Source organism: Tursiops truncatus, chromosome 20 (genome assembly GCF_011762595.2).
Source record: "Tursiops truncatus isolate mTurTru1 chromosome 20, mTurTru1.mat.Y, whole genome shotgun sequence".
NCBI lineage: Eukaryota > Metazoa > Chordata > Mammalia > Artiodactyla > Delphinidae > Tursiops > Tursiops truncatus.
Window position 1 is genome coordinate 1,632,546 of NC_047053.1, and position 21,405 is coordinate 1,653,950.

General features: G+C 50.8%; 2 protein-coding genes and 1 long non-coding RNA gene across 5 annotated transcripts in view; 2 read left to right on the forward strand and 1 right to left on the reverse strand.

The window, feature by feature from the left end:
- LOC101333194 (multidrug and toxin extrusion protein 2) overlaps positions 1–21,405 on the reverse strand; it is a 154,095-nt gene that overhangs the window by 10,274 nt on the left and 122,416 nt on the right. For all 3 annotated transcript variants that reach the window (XM_073797356.1, XM_073797355.1, XM_073797362.1), the window contains one exon: positions 19,363–19,479. The gene's annotated coding sequence lies outside the window, so the exon portion shown is untranslated. The remainder of the gene's footprint in view (positions 1–19,362; positions 19,480–21,405) is intronic.
- LOC141277322 (uncharacterized) lies at positions 138–3,318 on the forward strand. Its single transcript, XR_012328498.1, has 4 exons — positions 138–249; positions 1,327–1,405; positions 2,490–2,638; positions 2,848–3,318. It is a non-coding gene; the product is annotated as an uncharacterized lncRNA (long non-coding RNA).
- The window catches only part of LOC101335729 (multidrug and toxin extrusion protein 2), a 49,567-nt gene continuing 31,724 nt past the window's right edge, over positions 3,563–21,405 (forward strand). The window contains exons 1-9 of the mRNA XM_073797912.1: positions 3,563–3,619; positions 4,680–4,943; positions 5,213–5,314; positions 10,082–10,150; positions 12,993–13,141; positions 13,916–13,958; positions 15,016–15,060; positions 17,261–17,358; positions 19,390–19,487. Coding sequence (XP_073654013.1) covers positions 3,563–3,619; positions 4,680–4,943; positions 5,213–5,314; positions 10,082–10,150; positions 12,993–13,141; positions 13,916–13,958; positions 15,016–15,060; positions 17,261–17,358; positions 19,390–19,487 — 925 coding nt within the window. The remainder of the gene's footprint in view (positions 3,620–4,679; positions 4,944–5,212; positions 5,315–10,081; positions 10,151–12,992; positions 13,142–13,915; positions 13,959–15,015; positions 15,061–17,260; positions 17,359–19,389; positions 19,488–21,405) is intronic.

Genomic DNA, 21,405 nt, shown 5'->3' on the forward strand with positions numbered 1-21,405 from the left:
AAACTAACAGGGAGAGCAGGGTGGAGGTTTCTGGCTCACCTTGGGCCCCACCTCAGCCATGAAAGCAGATTCTCAGAAGTACTTAGGAGAAACATACACCCCAGGGCGGCTGGTTTTCCACTGAATCAACCTCTATTAAATATTTCCACTTCCAGGTCTGTGGTGAGGGATCATCATCTGTGCTGTCTCTCAGGCTGTGTGTTTTCTAGGCTTTACTGCCCGGCTAAATTGCAAAAAGCCCGTCAGCAGGTAACTACACTCGTTGCTGTCCTCTCCTGGCAAACACACAGATCCAGCTTTACCTCTCTCTCCCTTAGTTGGGAAGGTTCTTTTCTCTTTTATTATAAACGCTACTTTTTTGTCGTTGTTTTATTTTATCTTATAGTTGATTTACAATGTTGTGTTAGTTTCAGCTGTACAGCACAGTGATTTAGTTATACATATATATATACACACACACCATATATATATATATATATATATGGTGTGTGTGTATATTCTTTTTCAGATTCTTTCCCCTTATACAAAATATTGAGTATATGTCTTTTTTTTTTTTTTTTTTTTGTGGTACGGGGGCCTCTCACTGTTGTGGCCCCTCCTGTTGCGGAGCACAGGCTCCGGACGTGCAGGCTCAGCGGCCGTGGCTCATGGGCCCAGTCGCTCCGCGGCATGTGGGATCTTCCCAGACCGGGCACTAACCCGCATCCCCTGCATCGGCAGGCGGACTCTCAACCACTGCGCCACCAGGGAAGCCCTATGTCATTGTTTTAACTGGACTTAATTCAGATGTGAAGGGCCGGTGAGCCTGGCTTTATTCCCCTTTGTTTATTCATCAGATAGAAAAACAGGGGGCTCTTTTCTCCCCTGGGTCCTATGCTAAACTTCTGCCTCTGTTCCTGAAAAGCCAATTTCAGGACCAGCTTTAGACCTGGAGAGAAAGGTGGAATGCCATCAAATGTATCCTGATATTCATCCTGTTTTTATGATCTCCCAGTGTTTCATTAAGATACCTGTGGGCATCTTTGTCTGTAAACTTCCTAGGGTCAGCGTAGGGTGTTAGAGAGGTGATGGAGAAAAGAGGTGAAGGACGAGGAAAGGAGAATTCTACAGGATCCGGTCCCTGACCTGCTCTCATCTTTTTTCCATCCAACCTTCCCCACCCACTGAGCCCACGTCAATCGTTACAAAAGATGATCCTGTACTTGTTAACTAGAGAGGCTCCCATGTTACACGTCAGTTAAAGAAAATGGCTCCACTGGGGAATTAAGCAAGTGTTTGATGAGCACTGTGGTGAAACCTGTGGATTGACTTTGTCTCGTTTTCTAGGCTCAGGTACATGCCAGTTTGAAACGAAATGCGGCCCAGGACAGGACTGCTGCTTTCTCCCAGGACCCACTTCGCCCAGGTATGACACAGCTGCCCCTGGTCTTGGGACGGGCCTGTCTAGGTGTTCACAACTAGATTTGCTGTGCTGAGCTCCCACTTAAATAGGGCAATAATGTCTCAGAAACAAATGATAAGGAACACCCAATTTCAAGGTAAACAGCTGAAGTCTGTTTGCTTTTTTTTTTTAGTTTTAATTTTTGGCTGCGTTGGGTCTTTGTTGCTGCACATGGGCTTTCTCTAGTTGCAGCAAGTGGGGGCTACTCTTCGTTGCGGTGCGTGGGCATCTCATTGCAGTGGCTTCTCTTGTTGTGGAGCACAGGCTCTAGGCGCATGGGCTTCAGTAGTGTGGCATGCGGGCTCAGTAGTTGTGGCACGCGAGCTCTAGAGCGCAGGCTCAGTAGTTGTGGCGCACGGGCTTAGTCGCTCCACCGCCATGTGGGATCTTCCTGGGCCAGGGCTCGAACCCGTGTCCCTTGCATTGGCAGGCGGATTCCCAACCACTGCGCCACCAGGGAAGCCCCCAAAGTTTGTTTGCTTTAATTGCAGACACGGACACACTGCTACAGATCATTAAAAGCTGCAGGTGATCAATTCAGTACTGATGCAAGCATTTAGGGTATTTTCCTTATTGTTACTCTTCTGAGGCATGCTGAGACTAAATCTAGGTCTGGGTCACTGTCCTGCCTGGTACTTAGCAGGCCCCCTGATGGGAAGACTCACATCTCTCCCCAGTGCTGTGAACGGCCTTGAATCATCTCTTAGGTCATCTTTCTCCTCCACTGGCCTTATTCTCCTTCTGAGTTGCTAATTTGATGAGTGCTGGCCCCTTGAACATTTCCCCGAAGCCTCTTAACCTAAAGAGCTACCTTATTTGTTGCGTTACTTGGTGGGGCAGAGCCCCTGAGGACCCCAGCTGACCGCAGCGGGATCCAGTCCGTGTCTGTGGGTAAGTGGACAGCACCTGACATAGGATTTCCTTTCATCTCCATGGTAGCAACTGCTTCTTGAATTACCATTCTCCCAGCTAGTGGCGCATACATGCATCTCCTTTTATACAGAAGAAAAACACCCTTTTAAGGCACTGAGTTCCTTTTCATCTCCAGCAGGCCCTGGAAACCATGGAGGAATGTGGATAAGAGATGTTGAAAAAAAAAGAGGCGATTCAGTCGGATCAGCAGACACGCCAGGAAGAGTGTCTTGAGGTTCATCCAAGGGCGGCGTGGAAATTGTCTGGGAGACAGCTGGTGCTGTGGTGAGGGCTTCCGCTCTTTGAGGTCATTGTCATCTTGCTGGTGGGGATTTTAGTGAGAGTCTATGTCAGAATTCAGTGATGTGGTGAGACAGAGAGAGAGAGGGAGAGAGAGAGAGGGAGAGAGAGAGAGGGAGAGAGAGTAGGCCAAGGGATGCTTCTGACCTTACCAACAAAAATTCATTGGCCTAAAGGTGGCAGTTCATTTTCAGTTAACGTTATTCAGCTGTGCCCATGGAGGTCAAGAACTGAGAGTTCCAAGATATATTTTCTGATGAAGAAAAGGAAGGAAGGTAAAAAGTACGTTTTAGTCCAAAACAACATCTGGAAGATTACATCCACCACCATGTCAACCGAAGACAACCACTGTGTACTGGATGCATTGATGTAAGGCTTTGTATATTTCTTCTGCTTACTGTTTTTTTTTTAAGACAAACCCATATACCAAGGACTTAAGGATTCTTACTATGTGAAATTTTTTTTTTTTTTTTTTTTGCGGTACGCGGGCCTCTCACTGTTGTGGCCTCTCCCGTTGCGGAGCACAGGCTCCGGACGTGCAGGCTCAGCGGCCATGGCTCACGGACCCAGCCGCTCCGCGGCATGTGGGATCTTCCCAGACCGGGGCACGAACCCGCGTTCCCTGCATCGGCAGGCGGACTCTCAACCACTGCGCCACCAGGGAAGCCCACTATGTGAATTATTTAGAATACATTTTACAATATATCTTCCCTTAGATTTTTATTCAGCGGGAAACATTTGTTAATATTCATTTGGTACCAAGGGTAGTAGACATGCTTAAGGAACTTAAAAGGGGAGAAAACAGATTACCAAGAAGAAAGGAGTCAGGTGGCATCAATTAGCATGCTTCCTGTCAAGGGCCTGTCTTAACACGGGTTTGGATTGACCTGCTGGCAGGCGCAGGGAGGGATGAAGGACCAGCGCTTTGTTTTTGAGTGGTGGGCATCCCACGGAGAGAAATACAGGGTTCGAAGAGCTAACCCAGGCAAACTAGAGGGAAAAATCAGACCCTTTCTTATTTTGATAGAAGGAAGGGTTGATAAAGTTGGAAGGCAGCAAAAATGAAGAGTGTTCTAGGAGAGGGGAGGATGGGGTCCTGGGCAGGCCCTATTCGTCTTGTTTGGGCCTGTCCTCGTCTTAAAAAAGCTGCAGGCTTTTAGTGGCAGAGACGCGGTATATCCAGAAACGTTTTGTGCGGCCCCATCTCAAAAAGATGAGGTCTTAATGAATGCGCTCTTCTCCTTGGCCTTGGCAATTATTGGGAAAGTCTTTGGAGCTGTGAAAATGCAATCACTGCTAACTCATCTTGGCGGGTGGGAGGGCGAGTCAACAGCGGCCTTGGATTAAGGGGTCATTCTTGCATGCCGCGTTGCCGGGCTAGCTCCACGCTGTTCGCTTAGCAAGCCTTCCTACCTACTAAGTATGCTGCCTTCTGGGGTGGATACAAACTGCTAGGCATGCCGAACAGATAATGGAAAAAATGAGAAAAGGCAGCTCCTCTGAGTGAAAAACACCCCAGGGCAGATATCGGCGGGGGGGTGGGGTGGGTGGGCGGAGGTACTCCTTTAAGGCATCTCCACCCTCAGCGCTTCGTTCCTCTTGGGTCAGTTAAGTGGAGGGTCACCTTCCAGGGACCAAGACGAAGGCTGCACCCAAGGTGGCCCTCGCGGTGGGGCCCCAGCAAAACCCCAGTCCCAGCTTTTCTTTCCCTCTCCACCGGGCACGGGGGCTCGTCCTACCCGCTGCAAATTGCGGGCGGCAGGGAGCGCAACCCCCCGGGGAGTAAATTCTTTGACCCAGCCTGGGGGAAGACATCACCCGGAAACCAGCGAAGGCTAACTCGGCGCCCCCTGCACTGTTCCCACCTGCCCCTTCTGCGCCCCCCAACCAAGGCCGCCCCTCCCCCGAGTCCTGTGGGCCAGGGAAGCCGGAGGCCGGGTCGGCGGCGGTAGGGGGCGGGCGGGGCGGGCGGGGCGGGGCCTCCCCACCCCCAATCCCGCCACCGCCCGCCGCCCCGCCCACCCAGCCCACACCATATCAGGCCCACCGCCCCCGCCGCCTCCCGCGCACTCTCGGAGCTGGCGCGTCCGCCGCCGAACCCTCCCGCGACGGCATAGAGAACCCCCTCGCCCCTGCGCCGCTCGCCGCCGAGAGCCCCTCGTCCGCCCGCGACGGCGCCCGGCGGCCCTGGACCCCCGGCTGGCGCGAATGCCTGCGGCCTCTGCGGGGCGCGCTGCCGCCCGACGTGGGGCGCGAGACGGCGGAGCTGGCGGCGCTCGCGGGCCCAGTGGTGAGTGCGCGGCCCCGCGCCGCCCTCCCCGCGGTCCCCCCGGTCCCCCGTGGTCCCTCTCCCCGCGGTCTCCCCCGTCCCCCGCGGTCCCTCATCCCGTGGTCCCTCTCCCTGAGGTCCCCCCCCGTCCACCGCGGTCCCTCATCCCGTGGTTCCTCTCCCCGCCGTCACCCCGTCCCCCGCGGTCCGGCCGGTGGACCAGCGCCGTCCCGCGCCGTCTCGGGCGGGAGGGTCGGTGTAACGCGCTGGCCTCCGCTTTCCTCCCCCAGTTCCTCGCGCAGCTGCTGATCTTTCTCATCAGCCTCGTCAGCTCCGTATTCTGCGGACACCTGGGCAAGGTCGAGTTGGATGCGGTTACGCTTGCTGTCTCGGTAGGTTTTTACATTCTTCTTTTGCGCGGGCGGGGGGGCTGACGACTTGGAAAAGCCTGGAATGTGAATGGTGTGATGTCTGACACCTGCACCTTCACACGGTCCGAGCTTGACCCGGGGGTTCCATTACCCTATCGTTAGATTTGGAAGGAGATTGTGTCAACTACTTAGAAAAGGTGTTCTCCGTACTCTCAAACCATCCCACTGACTCTAAGTGGTCTGGGGACCAGGTATTGCAAAGAATTCGTAGCAATGAGGCGAACTCTGCTGGTAGAACTAAAAGAACTGCATTTTTTTTCTATTATGAAGTTAAACCAGATGACATATCTAGAACTGGGTTGACTGCTGTTAGTTTGAATTACACGGCTCATTAAGGTGGTGTTATTTCAGCCTTGTAATAAAGTGTCTCCCTGCCACCATGGATTGAAATTACACCCCCTTTGAAGTCCCTGCATTTTTGTTGGTGATGTAGTGGAAAGCCGCCTCTCTCCTGCATTTACATCTATGCTTTCAAAGAAGGTGAAAAGCTGCTGCTGGTAATGGCAGACGGTCTTTCCCAGTCTCAGAAAATGCCCCTCCTGTTCCCACCCAGGTGGGTAGAGCGCTAAGATCATGGCGGGGCCACAGAAGTTTTCCTTATGGTTGAGACCACCTTGGTATGTGGAATCATACATTTTAGTTACAGGTCTATTATTGGGTGAACCCGTTTGGTAGGTTGCCTTTTCATTTTGTTGATGGTTTCCTTTGCTGTGCAGAAGCTTTTCAGTTTCATGTAGTCCCGTTTACTTTTGCTTTTCTTGCCTCTGATTTTGGTGTCAGATCCAAAAAATCATGCCCAAGACTTGTTAAAGGAGCTTACCGCCTAAGTCTTCTTCCAGGAGTTTTATGGTTTCAGGTCTTATGCTCAAGTCTTTCACCCATTTTGAGTTGATTTTGTGTATGGTGTGAGATAGGGGTCCAGCTTCATTCTTTTGCATGCAGACTCTCCTTTCCCAGCACCCAGTTTTGGACAACCTATCTGGTACACCATCCTGTACTTTTCCTTGTTGATGATCTGTACGTGGCCTCTTCTGTGTTCACTGACAACCTCAGGACCTGAGGGCTTGTCTCCTTGGGTGTGTGGGTCTGCCTCCCTCCATCTCGCTGGCTTCCAGGACCACCGAATGCACATCGGGCTCCACACCCTGCACATTTCCAGCCCTCCGTGTGCACCCACAGCAGAAGCTTTAAACTTTACACTTCCGCTCACCACCCTTTATCCCTGGAGCCCTGTCAAGTCCGCACACCCTTGCTGCCTGTCTTTGCCCTCATGGGGGTTTCCCATGCTGGGATCCCTCCGTCCTCGCTCGCTCTGCAGCCCCCGCTTGGTCCCCTCTCAGAATCCAGGGCCAGTCAGTGCCTGATTCCCCTTGCTCTTCCTTCAGCCCTGCCACCTGGATCCCCATCACTCTTCTCCCTCTCTCTTTTTTAAAAATTTATTTATTTATTTTTGGCGGCACTGATTGGGTCTTTGTTGCTGCGCCCGGGCTTTTCTCTAGTTGCGGTGGGCGGGGGCTACTCTTTGTTGAGGTGCGTGGGCTTCTCATTATGGTGGCTTGTTGCGGAGCACCGGCTCTAGGCGCGCGGGCTCAGTAGTTGTGGCTCATGGGCTTAGCTGCTCTGCGGCATGTGGGATCTTCCCAGACCAGGGCTCGATTCAGTGCCCCCTGCATTGGCAGGCGGATTCTTAACCACTGCGCCACCAGGGAAGTCTCTCATCACTTTTTTCTTTGAGACCAGCCTTCTACCTGGGCTCAGAACCATCCTTTCTCCTCCAGCCCCTTCCCTTTCACTAGTGCTACTGAATTATGATAAAGTACCCAAGTCTCTCCTTGTGCAGCCCCCTCTCTGGCCTCTGTCCACTTAACACTCTGCCAGAAAGTCTACACTGCGTCTTCATTTTCCTTTTCTCCCCATTGCAAACTGGCCTGTTTCCCCACTGTTCCACTTAACCTACTCTTCTGAAAGTTGCCAGGGACCCCCCCCCCCGCCCCCAATCTCCAGAGAACTTGCCCTCACCTGGCCGCCTTCCCCCACCTCCCTCCTGGGAGCTCTTCACACCTGCCAGTCCTCCCTGGTTCCCCTTCTGGTAGTTGTGCTGCTTCTTCTCTTCCCCCTCCTCCTCTGTTTGTGGGTGACCATCCTGCCCTGGGAGCACCCTACACACGGCCCCCTGTCTGCATCAGTCAGCAAGCCCTGCTGCCTTAATTTCCCACATTTCTTAAACTCACTTTTTTTCTGTTTCCTGCTACTACACTCTCCCAGCGCGGCTTTCATCCCTCCTGCCAGCCGCAGGGCCTCCCCTCCTCCCGCCCTGACTGCATCCTGCCCCCGCCCCCCCATTCTACAGCCAGAGTCGCGCCCCTCCCGTCTTCTGACCTCCGGGACTTTCTGTTACCTGCTTGCGAGGTCCGGGTGTGTCTGCCTAGACAGGGCAGGGTCACCTGCACAAAACTGTCCCTGAGGACTCGCAGGCAGCCCAGAGCCCCCCCCCTCCGGGCTGTGCTGGTCTGTCTCTGCCTGCTTTCTTGGGATCGGCGGCTCCTGTTAACTTCTGCTGAGCCTGGTACCAGCAGAGATGCGGCCCCAGCAGACGTCTCAGAAATGCGTAACTTCGGAGACCCGAGCAGCCGACTCTCACGCAGGCATCCCCTGAATGTATGCTTTTCTTCTCAGCTCTGCGCCTATGTTTTCCCGTCTGTAACGTGGCGAGGGTTTAAAGCATGATGATTGCGTACGCCTGTAGAATCCCACGGTGCCTGGTTTTTCATTTATTTCACCAAAACTATTTTGAAACCTATCTTGGGAGGGGGATTCAGATTTTATGTGTTTTTTGGTGATTCTTTCCCTCTTTCTGTTTTTCCCCTAAAGCACTCAATGATAAGAGGGTAACGGAAGAGTTCCTAGTTTTTGAAGTAAAAATAAAATAGGAATATACCCAGCGAGGTCCTACTGTACAGCACAGCGGACTATACTCAATACCTTGTGATAAACCATAATGGAAAAGAATCTGAAAGAGAATAGATACACATACACATATATAAAACGGAATCACTTTGCTGTACGCCTGAAACCAACACAACATTGTAAATCAAAATTGTATATTTCAATAAAAACAAAGATTTGGTGGGTGACTAACAAAAAAAATACAGTAGATACAAACCTAAAATTATACAGACAGGCTTGAAAAGGGCATGTGGGAAGGTGGGTATGTTCCAAAGTCGGGCATTTCTGTGGATAAGGTCTTAGATAAGGGGGTCTGTGCCTGTCTTATCGGGCAGTGGGTGGCCAGACTTTTGCTTTTAATCGGCTGTTAAATTGTAACAAATTGCTAGGGAGACAGTAGACTCGTTTCAAGAAAACTCTATTTATTTTTTTGCGGTACGCGGGCCTCTCACTGTTGTGGCCTCTCCCGTTGCGGAGCACAGGCTCTGGAGGCACAGGCTCAGCGGCCATGGCTCACGGGCCCAGCCGCTCTGCAGCATGTGGGATCTTCCCAGACCGGGGCACGAACCCATGTCCCCTACATCGGCAGGCAGACTTTCAACCACTGTGCCACCAGGGAAGCCCAAAGTGTTTGGTTTTAAAAAAAAAAGAACATTTCTATATACCCACCTTGTTCCACAAAGCATTTGAGTTGGTTTATAAAAATACTTTCAAGGCAGATAGAGTTGGGTCCAAGACGCACGGGTGGAAGACGACGCAAGGTGGGGTGGTGGAGACTGGCATCTGAGGGGCTGCACATCTGCTCGAATTCCCCACCCATGTGGCTCCCCCAAGGGTCCCTGAGCCATCTCTCAGGGAAGAGCAGCTTTTCTCGATGCTGAGTCGTAGGGAGTTTCTCTTGCAGAGTTTCATCAAGTGGAAACCCGTGTCCCAGATGACGTGCTCTGAGAGATACAGTAGCAGCTCCTGTGCATCTTTTATCACTGGCTGCTGGGAGGGGAAAGTGTGACGTCAGGGCTGGGCTGGTAAAAAGCTCGTTGGCTTTAACCAAAGCCGTCTCTGAACAGTAACTTGACCCAGATGGACTTGAAGTTGTAGAGGAAGAATGACACCAAAGTGCATTCATTTACCCAAAAAAGGCTCACGTGTGACATTGTTTTTCAATACAAAACTCTTGAGAAATTGGCATGCTTCCTCTTTCTCTCTTCCTGGAAAGCCCAGGTGTTCTGGGGCTTTTGCCCTGACGCTGTCCTGGGTGGACTCAGCAGAGAGCATCTTGGGGTGGATGTCCCCTCCTGCTCTGAGGGTGGCCTGTCACCCACTCCTGGGGGCTCGGCCGAGAAGGTCATCCCGGGGCTGCCGTCACTGCTAAATGTGAGCCCAGGATGGAAACGAGGGTCTTAGCTCCCCCCACCCAGCTCTGCTGGGCTCTGACCCTTACCTGCAGGTTACCGCTTGTGCCCCTCGTTGTCGGGGGCACTGGGTGGGGTCTGGGCGAGAGGCTGACACAAAAGTTGTGCCGTTCCTCACTGGAGGACCAGAGCCTGGGGCCAGGCTGCCCAGCTTCAGGTAAAACTAGGTTTTAGGGAAAACTTTAGGGAAAACTAGGTTGTTGGCTCCCCTGGTCGACGCAGGTGACTGTGATCCTTTAGTTAGACTGTACGTTCTGTGTGACAGTCGACAAGGACAGATGTGGACACCATGTGATCTGAGACACAGATCACCAGCTGCTCCCGCCTGGTCCCCGGACGCTTGCCACACCTGGTCTGCTGTTCCTTGCAGGTTGTGAATGTCGCCGGGATTTCCGTTGGAACTGGCTTGGCCTCCGCTTGTGACACGCTCATGTCTCAGGTGAGGACCACCCTGCCCCACAGACCTTGCTTTGTCAGTGATCTTTCGTCGTAGACCCAATCTAGGGGACTGAGGTCAGGCTGTGGTTTTGCGGCCTTTTGTTTGTCGGCTACCCCGCTGCTGATGGCTGTAAATGGCGCGGAGCTGGCTTTACTAACCCTGTCCTCTGGTCCGTCTACTCAGGGCTGTTTTCCTTTTTCCATCCTGTCTGATCCCTCCCACCCTAAAACCGTCCTCCTTCATCCACTGCCCCTCCGTCTCTCCTCTCCTTCAAACCAAGCTGCTTGAAGGTGTCCCTTGTGGTCCCTGTCTGGACACCGCCCTGGACTCGGCACCCATCGCTGATTCCGTTCCTGCGTGTCCCCCCCGCCCGATCCTGGTCCTTAACCTGCGCAGCCACCGCCGCTCTCCACCACTCCCTGGTTGCCACGGTTGCGGATCCTGCCAGTGGTCCAGCCACCTCTCCGGTGGCTCCTTCTCAGTCTGTGCTGTCTGTTCTTCTTCTTCCTGCCCCTTGGAGCCCCCTGCCCGCACCTACCTCCCACTGTGGTACATCCTCCCCCGGCTGCTGTCTCCCCCGCCGCCAGCGGTGGTGAAGACTCACGTCGCCATCTCCTGCCCCCATCCCTTCCCAGAGGGCCAGGCTCCATTCTGTCCTCAGACCCAGCTCATCCAGGATTAAGCTCACCAGTGTTCCCCTGTAGAGTTCCCTCTCTCAGGAATACACCACCCGCCACTCAAGCCAGAAGCCGTCTGCTTCCTCCCCCATCTCCACACGTTAGCAGAACTGCTGACGGCTCTTGACTTGGACTCGTAGTGTTTCTTGACTCTGCTCATTTCTCTCCATCCTTATGCCTGTCCTGGGATTGGGAGCTCTGGGCTAGTGTACGGGCATCACCAGCGCAGGGACAGATGCCAGTCAAGGCCTTTTCCTCCCGGCTCTGGCTCTTACCTCACCCACCTGATCTATAAGCAGAGTGGTTTTCCCTCTAGACTCTGAGCTCCTTAGGGAGAAAGGCTGTGTCCCTTTCAGTCTCTGAAGCCCTGTGGTTCAGCATTGTGCTTGCTGTAGAGCAGGTACCTTGGAAATTTGTTGAATGGGTGAGGAGGTGGCAGAGATGGGGGGGGATGGGTGGGTGGGTGGATGGAGAGTGGCTGAGTGGCTGTATGATGAATGAGTGTGTAGATGAATGAATGGGTTGGGTGTGTGATTGATGGATGGATGGATGAATGGGTGGGTGGGTATATGATGCATGAGTGGATGAATGAGTGGGTGGGTGGGTGGGTGGGTGGATGGTCGGATGGATGAATGAATGGCTGGGGCGGGGTGGTATATGATGGATGAGTCCTACCTTTAAACCCAAAGCCTGGGAGAATGAGGACAGGGTTACCTGCCAAGGAAGGAGCAGTGCTAAGCGAATGTAGTGTCTCCTGAGCTGTTGCCCTCGGCTCCCATCAGGTAATGCATGAGGGTTTCCTGAGATCATTTTTCCAGGCTAAGCTGAACACGGCTCTGAAGGACTTAATGTAATTTAGGCCAAAGCTAGCTCTGGATTGGCATGATACAGGATATGAAATTTTATTTCAAAAGAGTTTTTTGGGTTCCTTTTTTTTTTTGCACCATTTCAACATTTCAGTCATTTTCATTTATATATATACACTTTTTAACAAAAAGGCTGTATCTTGTTTCCCCACGTATCATATAATGGACATCTTTCTGTATTATTAAATGTACTTCCATAGTGGCAGATTGTTGCCCAAATTTTAAATAAATAGCTTTTTAAAAAGATTATAAAGGCCAAACACATATAGAAATTTTAGGTTATCTAGAAAAGTATTTTAAAAAGTGGAAAAAATCACTAAAATTTACCCCCGCCCATGCCCCAGTTGCCTCTATCAACTTTTTGCTGAATATCCTGCAAATGTGTCAATCTGTACATTTATGCACCCACACGACTCTAGAATTTACATATGGGTTCTTTTCCCTCCCCTTCAACAGTGTTTGGAGAATGTTCTGCTTCAATGAAGTCAGTGTATACTTTCCCATTTAATATTTGCATGATATTCTGTAATATGTCCCTGGTATTTCCATTCTTCCGTTACCGGGTGTTTAATTTAGTCCCATTGTCTCTTTTAATGTGTGTTGAGGTCGGTCGCTTTTGGTTGAAGAAAGAGACAGTCATTCCGTTACTTGCAGAGAGAGGAGGGCTGGGCCGGGGCACTGGGGAGCGGCCTGTCCACCTCCCTGCTGTCTGTGCCCTGCCTCCCACCTGCCCCTCCGCCGCTCGTGGGGTTCCTCTGCTTGGAGCTGTCCAGTGACCCCTCCCCCTCCCCTCCCTCCCCCACTCTGTTCCAGCCCTGCAGCTCCCCCAGGCTGCTCCCGCTCATTCTCTTGCCATCAGCCCCTGGGTGAGGCCCCCCCCACCCCATCACCAGGTCAACAGCTGTGCTCACCACCACCCCAACACTCCTTCCTCATCCCCCTTCCCGGATTGACTTTTTTCTATGAGAGCAGGGACTTTGCTCCCTGCTGAGTTAGTTCCCAGGCCTCACGGCTGTCTGGCACGTAGTAGGTGTTGTAGAAGTATCTGCTGAATCCGGAAGGCTCCAACATGCGCCCAGTTCTTCTCACACCTTTTAAGCTCAGCTCTTTCCTGCCCGGTTCCCTGGAGCAGGGGACCAGTCGTCCCGGGCAACCAGCTCAGCGGCTGGGGTGGGAGCAGATGGCAGGAAGCACCCGGCAGGGCTGCTGGTGGCGGGCAGGGCACTTCCGGTGGAGGTCTGTTGGCGGGGCAGGTGGCCCAGGCGCTGCATTCTCCATCACTGTATTTGTGTTCCCAAGTCCTTTGGAGCCAAGAACCTAAAGCGTGTGGGGATCGTCCTTCAGAGAAGCATCCTCGTCCTGCTGCTGTGCTGCTTCCCGTGCTGGGCCCTCCTCCTCAACACCGAGAGCCTCCTCCTGTTCCTGAAGCAAGACCCCGAGGTCTCCAGGTCAGCCGGATCTCTAGCGTCACAAGCCCAGGGTCACGGTCAGTGGCTGCTTGGTTATCTTGCCTGTGTTGACATTTTCGGTCAGTCACCTGGACTTGAACCCTGTGGAAGGTGGAAGCTGTGACTCTGGCCTGCGGGACCCTGGGCTGGTGGGGACCCCCCGATGCAGATGCACGGGGACCCTGCCCTCCGGGAGGCATGGCCCCACCTGCCCTTCACGGAGTTTCTCCGTTTGGAGTTTTGCACACGCACAGAGTGTCTTTCCCTGACGCACAGAAGAGGGCAACGTGGTCGCCTCACGCTTGTTTTTAGAGTCGGGATTGTTAACCCTCAGTTCTAGCAGGCTCCCCAGTGATGTCAGGGATGCCGGATGCAGGGGGAGCTGTCCTTTCTGGAGATGCAGGCTGTCCTTTTTGGAGACTGTTGGTCGTGCCTCCTTGTGAGGTACAGCTGCAGTCCTGGCTCTTGCAAGAGGCTTCCGAATTTTGCCCAACTTTCAGTTCATTTGGCTGTGTTCCTTCCAGCTTTTCTGCCTAGGATGACCTGAAAAACATCAAGTCCAGCTCCCCTGAGTAAGCAGACATTTAGCAGGCCTGATGTGATGTCGACTTACGTTGCAAAGAAACAGTCACTTACAAGTGTTACTAACTTTCTCCCACATAAATTATTTTTAGTTTTAATTTTTTAGAACATACTCTGTGGATTCAGCTTGAAGACAGCATGACCAGCAATTGTTTTAATATTAACTGGAGGCTCTTTTGTTGTCTGTTTTAGGATAGCCCAGATCTATGTGATGATTTTAATCCCTTCTCTTCCGGTAAGTGTCAAGAACATCCTTGCGTTTCGTGAACGGGGGCCTCCCCTCCTTTTGTTTGTTTATTTTATCAACGTGCTATTCATGCAAAAGTTGAAAATTTCTTGGACCTGTCGTCCCTACCCCACTGATCCTCAGAGCTTGTGCCACTTTGATGTCCAAGAGCTTAAATCAAATATAAACACTGATAAGGGGAAGACATTTCCTTCCTTATTCTAGGGTTACTTTTTTTTAAAATTAATTTTTATTGGGGTATAGTTGCTTTACAATGTTGTGTTAGTTTCTACTGTATAGCAAAGCGAATCAGCCATATGTATACATATGTCCCCTCTTGTCTGGATTTCCTTCCCGTTTAGGTTACCAAAAAGCATTGAGTTGAGTAGAGTTCCCTGAGCTATACAGTAGGTTCTCATTAGTTATCTATTTCATACACTATTTTATATCAACAGTGTATAGATGACAATCCCAACTTCCCAATTCATCCCACCCCGTCCTCCACTTTCCCCTCTTGGTGTCCATATGTTTGTTCTCTACGTCTGTGTCTCTATTTCTGTTTTGCAAATAAGATCATCTGTACCATTTTTCTAGATTCCACATATATGCATTAATATATGGTATTTGTTTTTCTCCTTCTGACTGACTTCACTCTGCATGACGGTCTCTAGGTTAGGGTTACTTTTGATTCCAAATTAATCAGGATGCTTCCTGGGCTCCGCCTGGATTTGGGGAAGGACTGCCAGCTGTCACCCTTGGAGCCATTCAGACGTCAAGGCAGCGAGTGGCTTCTCTCGAGCTGGTTAGAATTCGCTTTTGTCCTCACGGAGTCCGCTGGGAAAATCCAAATAGGTAGCATTTGATTATCCTAGCATTTGGTTATCCTAGCATTTGGTTATCCTAGCATTTGGTTAGTGTGGGTCTGAGTCTCTGAATTTGAGGTCACATAACAAGATAAATATCTTACTAAAAACCAGAACCGACGTAAACTGTGGGAATGAGACTTTTTTTTAATCAACAAGATTAAAAAAAAGATTAAAAAATTATTTTCTATTTTATCTTACAGGCCACATTCCTGTTCCAGCTGCAGGCAAAATATTTACAAAGTCAGGTACAGATTCTTTAATAGTTTTACTCCATAATACTGGAAATGTGTAGTCAATATTTTTTTCCCTAACTCGACGTGGTATTTCTGTTTTATTTATTTATTAACGATAATTTTACTCTGTGCCAGATACTGTTCTAACTGCCTTATAAATACATTAACTTAATTCTAATAACAATGTGAGTAGGCTCTAGCCTTTCCATTTTTAGATAAGAAAACTAAGGTATGTAGATGAGGTGACTTGCCCAAGGTCATACAGATTGTAAGCCAGGGAGCTGGGGTTTGAACTCAGCCTGGCTCCAAAGTCTGATCTAAAGTTTTCAATATTTAAAAGTCTGTATTTCTGGGGCGGGCTTTTCCCTAGCTTTCCCCAGTTTGGGTTTTAGGCAGACACGCCCAACAGCGCGCTGAGAGTCATTTCTCGCAATCTTGCAAGAAAGTAATTATCTTACCCAGCTTCACAGAGGAGGAGAGTTAGGGCTGAAGAGGGTAGGTTCTGAGTTGGCATTTGCTAGATCTTTTTCTACAAACTATCCTGCCTTAAGGATCTGCTTCGAGTATTTCTCTTTCCAACACGACAGCCCAGTGCTGGGCTAGGCCTGAGGGTTACGGTGGAAGGCGGGCTTCAAGGTGGAATGGGCTGAGGGTCCGAGGCTCTGGACCCTGGGCTGTCCCAGCTCACACCGCCCCTTCCCCCAGGCTCAGTGAGACTCGGGAGCCAGACCAAACCAAACGTGTGGCTCCTCGAAGTGGGGGCCACCTGGGACCTGTCCCCCACCGGGCTGCACCTTCTCCATCCGGGCTGCACCTGCAGCCCCACCGTCGCGCGTCCATCTCGCCCATCCTTAACGCCCCCTTCCTCGCTCTGTGCCCCGACCCTGACTGTGCTTAGACAGAGATGCTCTCGAGTGAGAACACTGAGGCTCCAGCAGAGGCCTTGTTGCGCTGAGGTCCCCAGGGTAGTGGGCTCTGGTCCAAGCTCCAGGCTGAGCGCTGTCACCACCTGCGTGTCCACAGCCTGCTTCCTGGCCCCGCGGGACTGGCCAGAGTGCCACGCTGCCAGCCGGGCCACCGCCCACCCACCCCAACCCCCCGGTAAATATCTTAGGGAATTTTCCATAAAAGTAATGGACAGTTTTTTCCGAGGTTCTACCCGAGCTCTGTCTGGGTGGAGTCTTGTGGATGGATGTGCCCTGCCCTAGAGAGATGCCCGGCCCCGTCACATCCTCTAGGCCACCTGGTTTCTGGCTTTGCACCGGCCTCAGACTGACTGGCACCTGTTTTAGAGGAGGAGGACCCAGTGTCCCACGGCCACCACCGCAGCCATGTGCAGGGCCCCCCGGGGCCTCGTGTAGCACAGGGCAGGGTGGGTGCGGGCAGAGTTGAGAGGCGCTCCAGCCCACCGAACTGAGCCTCCAATGCCTGCGTGTCACCGTTTGTCCACGAAGCCATTGCACTTTGACAGTGGTCAGCCGTTTAAATGCAGGGGGAAAATGCAGAAGTCTTACTTAAAGAAAGTACCAGTGTCGCGTGGGCAGCAGATACAAACGAAGTGAGTAAAGTAAGAATAAAGGGATGGGCGTTCACGGTACCCCTGCTCCGCCACGGGCATCGCTGGGTACTCTGGGTGAGGTGACCTCGTGTGCCCCCAGCCTTGGTCCTGGCGCTCGCAGGTGGTCTTTCCTTATAGACCTCACGCCGGGACCCGGCTGGCGTGGTTGTCCCCTCTCTTTTCTCGCTGGGATGCTGTGCCCGTGTTCACCCGCCTGGAAGCTCCCTGAAGCCCGTGCTGTTGGGACTTCATGGAGGTGTCCTCACAAGGGCGTGCTCGTTCATTAGCTCCATTTCCAGCCCGTCCCCCCTCTCGAGAGTGGGGGTGGGGAGCCTGAAAACCGTGGTGACCGGAGCCCATCCCGGAGCCCATCCTGGGTCGCCTCATTAGAACAAAAGATACTCTTGGTACTCTTATAACTAAGGAATTCATAAGGCTTTCAGGAGCTCTGTGTCAGAGGTGGGGTCAAAGACCAGATATTAGAATAAGAGATGCCCCTGGTGCTCTTAGCACTGAGGGAATGGCAAGGGTTTTAGGAGCCCTGTGCTGGGAGCCGGGCGGCGGAGGCCGATGTATGTTCCCTGCTCGCTCGCACCACCCAGCTGACAGGCTGTTGAAAGTGCTCATGTTTCCCTGTGTGCCTGGGGCTCTTAGGGCATCATCCTGCCTCAAGTGGTTACCGGCATTGCAGCGAACGTCCTCAACGTGGGCATGAATGCCCTCCTGCTGTACGCCCTGGACTTCGGAGTGGCGTGAGTAGTGACCCCTCCGTTCCCCACGTATTGAGTGCCTTCTGTGTGCCGGCTGGGATGCAGGGGAGGGGGCAGCCCAGTGGGGAATGCCAAGCTGTGTTCATGGGCAGCGGGTGCCCTGGAACCCGGGAGGGGGGAACGTTGGGGCTTAGTCCGGGGAGAGCGGGGAGCTGACACTCGCCCGGAGGAGGGCGATCCCGAGCCTGGGCACACAGGGAGGGGTGACCCCAGCAAAGGCAGGAGGTGGGCAGAGGCCTGTAGGGATTTTCCCGTTGTCCCTGGATTGTAAAGGAATGGAGCCAGATGCCGTCTCGAAGGAGCTCGAGCAGGCGGGGGTCACACAGAGTAAGACCTCCCCGGGCGGGTGCCACGTGCTGGTCCCCCCTCACTTGAGGCCCCCAGAGCCTGCTTCCTCCGTGTGGCTGGCGTGATCTCACCAGCACTCGTGGACCGGGCCCCGGCAGTTTTGAGGTGCTTTAGGGCAGTGTGTTCTTTCTTTTTTTCGGCTGTGCTGCACAGCTTGTGGGATCTTAGTTCCCCCACCAGGGACTGAACCTGGGCCACTGCAGTGAAAGCGCAGAGTCCTAACCACTGGACCGCCAGGGAGTTCCCTAGGGCAGTGTGTTTCTTTATAAATGAAAACTGGTTTCGTGGGTCATGACCAGCACTTTGAAAGATTAAATATATTATGAATGAAATAAGATGAAATAGAATAGGAAATAGAACATGGCCTGGGGGTGTTTTTCATGAGATGTTTGCTTCTATGGCATGTGGGTACTGGATAATGACGGAAATTTAATTCTGTCGGTTGCAGTAAAAAATATATACAGTGGGCATCCCTGGTGGCGCAGTGGTTGAGAGTCCGCCTGCCGATGCCGGGGACATGGGTTCGTGCCCCGGTCCGGGAAGATCCCACATGCCGTGGAGCAGCTGGGCCCGTGAGCCATGGCCACTGAGCCTGCGCGTCCGGAGCCTGTACTCCGCAGCGGGAGAGACCACAACAGTGAGAGGCCCGCGTACCGCAAAAAAATAAAAAAATAAAAAGAATATATGTACACACACACACACACGCCATTAATTGAAGGATTATGCAGAGTTGGAACACAGACCAATCAATGAAAAAACATTTGTAACACCTTCCAGAAAACCGAAAGAGGCTTTGGCCGTGGGGGAGTGAAGAGTCAGGGGCCAAGTTTGAGAAGCGGTGACACTGACCCACGTAAGCATCTCAGCAGGCTTCTCTGAAGGTGAAGCTCAGAGACTGTCTTTTAGAAGGTTTTTTTAAACATAGAGGGCAGTTTGGGAACAGGTGGGTAAGAGGAGAAAAACGCAGGGATGGATTAAGAAATGAAAAACTGTGAGAACTGGTCAGGAGAGTGAAATGAAGAAACAGAAGAGAATCAGAGTTCCTGGTCTCTGCGCCAGGACAGGGTACATTCTATTTGTGGGGCTAAAATGTCGTCCATTGACGATGCTCTCAGGTTATTTCCCAAGACGAAACAAATTTGTTATAATCCCGGGAAATAAAACTACTATGACCCTAGACCAGTTGTTGAACACAGCTGCTGTCTGCCATAGCTTGCTTTATTTATTTATTTATCATCTATCTATCTATCTTTTGCTGTGCTGGGTCTCAGTTGCGGCATGCATGTGGGATCTAGTTCCCCGACCAGGGATCGAACCCTGGCCCCCTGCATTGGGAGTGTGGAGTCTTACCCACTGGACCACCAGGGAAATCCCTGCCATAGCCTTTGAACTAAGTATGTTTAAGAATTTATTTGATGGTTTATTTAAGGCTATCAGAACAAGGAAGGGTGATAAGTCTTTATGTCCTTTTGCTTTTCTAGTAGCATTGGGTTTTTCCACAAAAATTCAATCTTGATGAAAAGAAAACAAGTCTATTATAAGTGGATCTGGTGTTGAAAAAGAAGATAGTCCAGGAGCTATGGGCTCATCTAATCACTGTGAGAGCGAAAGCTTATTATTTGGGAGGAATGTACTCACGGGTGACGATAGCTTTTTCTCCTTCAGAGGATCTGCCTGGGCGAACACCACTTCCCAGTTCTCCCTGTCTGCTCTTCTCTTCCTGTACGTGTGGTGGAAAAAAATCCACGTCCACACCTGGGGAGGTAATGAGGACATTACTTTCTTATGTTATTTATTGTTCAGAAAGATGTGATTCTGGTCTCTGAATTTTTTTTTCCCTCAGACTTTTTTTGTTTTTATCTTTTGGGAAATTTAAAAACTCTATAAAATATTTAAGTTACTGAAAATATAAAAGTTACAGGTTCAACGTGAGTTTTTTTTCTTTTTTTTTACATCTACGAAGGCAGCTTTTGTTCATAGAAACCTACTGGTTTGTAAGAATTAATATTAAGTGAGTTAAAATTGCAAATACAAAATCCTAGCTGTTTCTTGCAAATCACTCTGCTCTGTTCAAGTGAAGTTTGATTAATGTCTTACCAAATCACATGAACAGATGGAACTCTTAAACAGTCAGCACCACTTTCAACTTAGCTAAAGTCCCTTAAGTATCCTAACATCCATTTATAAATTTAGTAAAATAGATCTGTTTTTTTTTTTTTCTTCCCTGGTACGCGGGCCTCTCACTGTTGTGGCCTCTCCCGTTGCGGAGCACAGGCTCTGTACGCGCAGGCTCAGCGGCCATGGCTCACGGGCCCAGCCGCTCCGCGGCACGTGGGATCTTCCCAGACCGGGGCACGAACCCGTGTCCCCTGCATCGGCAGGCGGACTCTCAACCACTGCACCACCAAGGGATGCCCAATAGATCTGTTTTTGTTTTCTATTTTTTGAATTGTGGTAAAATATATGTAATATAAAATTTGACATTTTAACCGTTTTTAAATGTACAATTTAGTGCCCTTAAGTACATTCACAGTGTTATGCAATTATCACCACCATCCATTTCTAAAACATTTTTCTCTCTCCAAATAGAAACTCTACCCATTAAGCAGTAAGTTCCCATTTTCCCTCTGCCCAGCCCTGGGTAAGCTCTACTTTCTGTCCCTTTCTGTTGATCTTGTACCTGACACTTTGCTGAACTGATCTGTTCTTTCTAGGAGCTTTCTTGTGGATTCTTTGGGTAGGTATAGGATGGTGTCATGTGTGAAGAGAGAATTTTACTTTTTCCTTTCCAGTCTTTTTTTTTTTTTAAGAATTCTTTTTTCTGTGTGGTTTTTTAAAAAAATTATTTATTTTATTTTTGGCTGCGTTGGGTTTTTGTTGCTGTGCGTGGGCTTTCTCTAGTTGCGGTGAACGGGGTCTACTCTTCATCGCAGTGCGCAGGCTTCTCATTGCAGTGGCTTCTCTTGTTGCAGAGCATGGGCTCTAGGCATGCAGGCTTCAGTAGTTGCAGCACGCAGGCTCGGCAGTTGTGGCTCACGGGCTCTAGAGTGCAGGCTCAGTAGTTGTGGTGCATGGGCTTAGTTGCTCCGCGGCATGTGGGATCTTCCCGGACCAGGGATTAAACCCGTGTCCCCCTGCATTGGCAGGTGGATTCTTAACCACTGCGCCGCCAGGGAAGCCCCTCCTTTCCAGTCTTGATGGGAAGGAACAAGTAAAATTCTTTTCATTACTCTTTACAATTTAGGTATAGTGAATTTTTGATTTTAGTTTCAGGTGTACAGTATAGTGATAGAAAAATTTTATAGATTATACTCCATTTATAGTTATTATAAAATATTGGCTATATTCCCTGTGCTGTACAATATATCTTGGTAGCTTATTTATTTTATACACAATAGTTTGTACCCTTAATCCCCTACCTTTATTTTGCCCCTTCCCCTTCTCTCTCCCTACTGATAACCCCTAGTTTGTTCTCTGTATCTGTGAGTCTGTTTCATTATATTCACTAGTTTTTTTAGACATATAAGTGGTACCATACAGTATTTGTCTTCCTCTGTTTCACTTATTTCATCAAGCATAATACCCTCCAGGTCCATCCATGTTGCTGCAAATGGCATTATTTCATTTTTTATGGCCAAGTAATATTCCATTGTACATACGTACCACATCTTCTTTATCCAT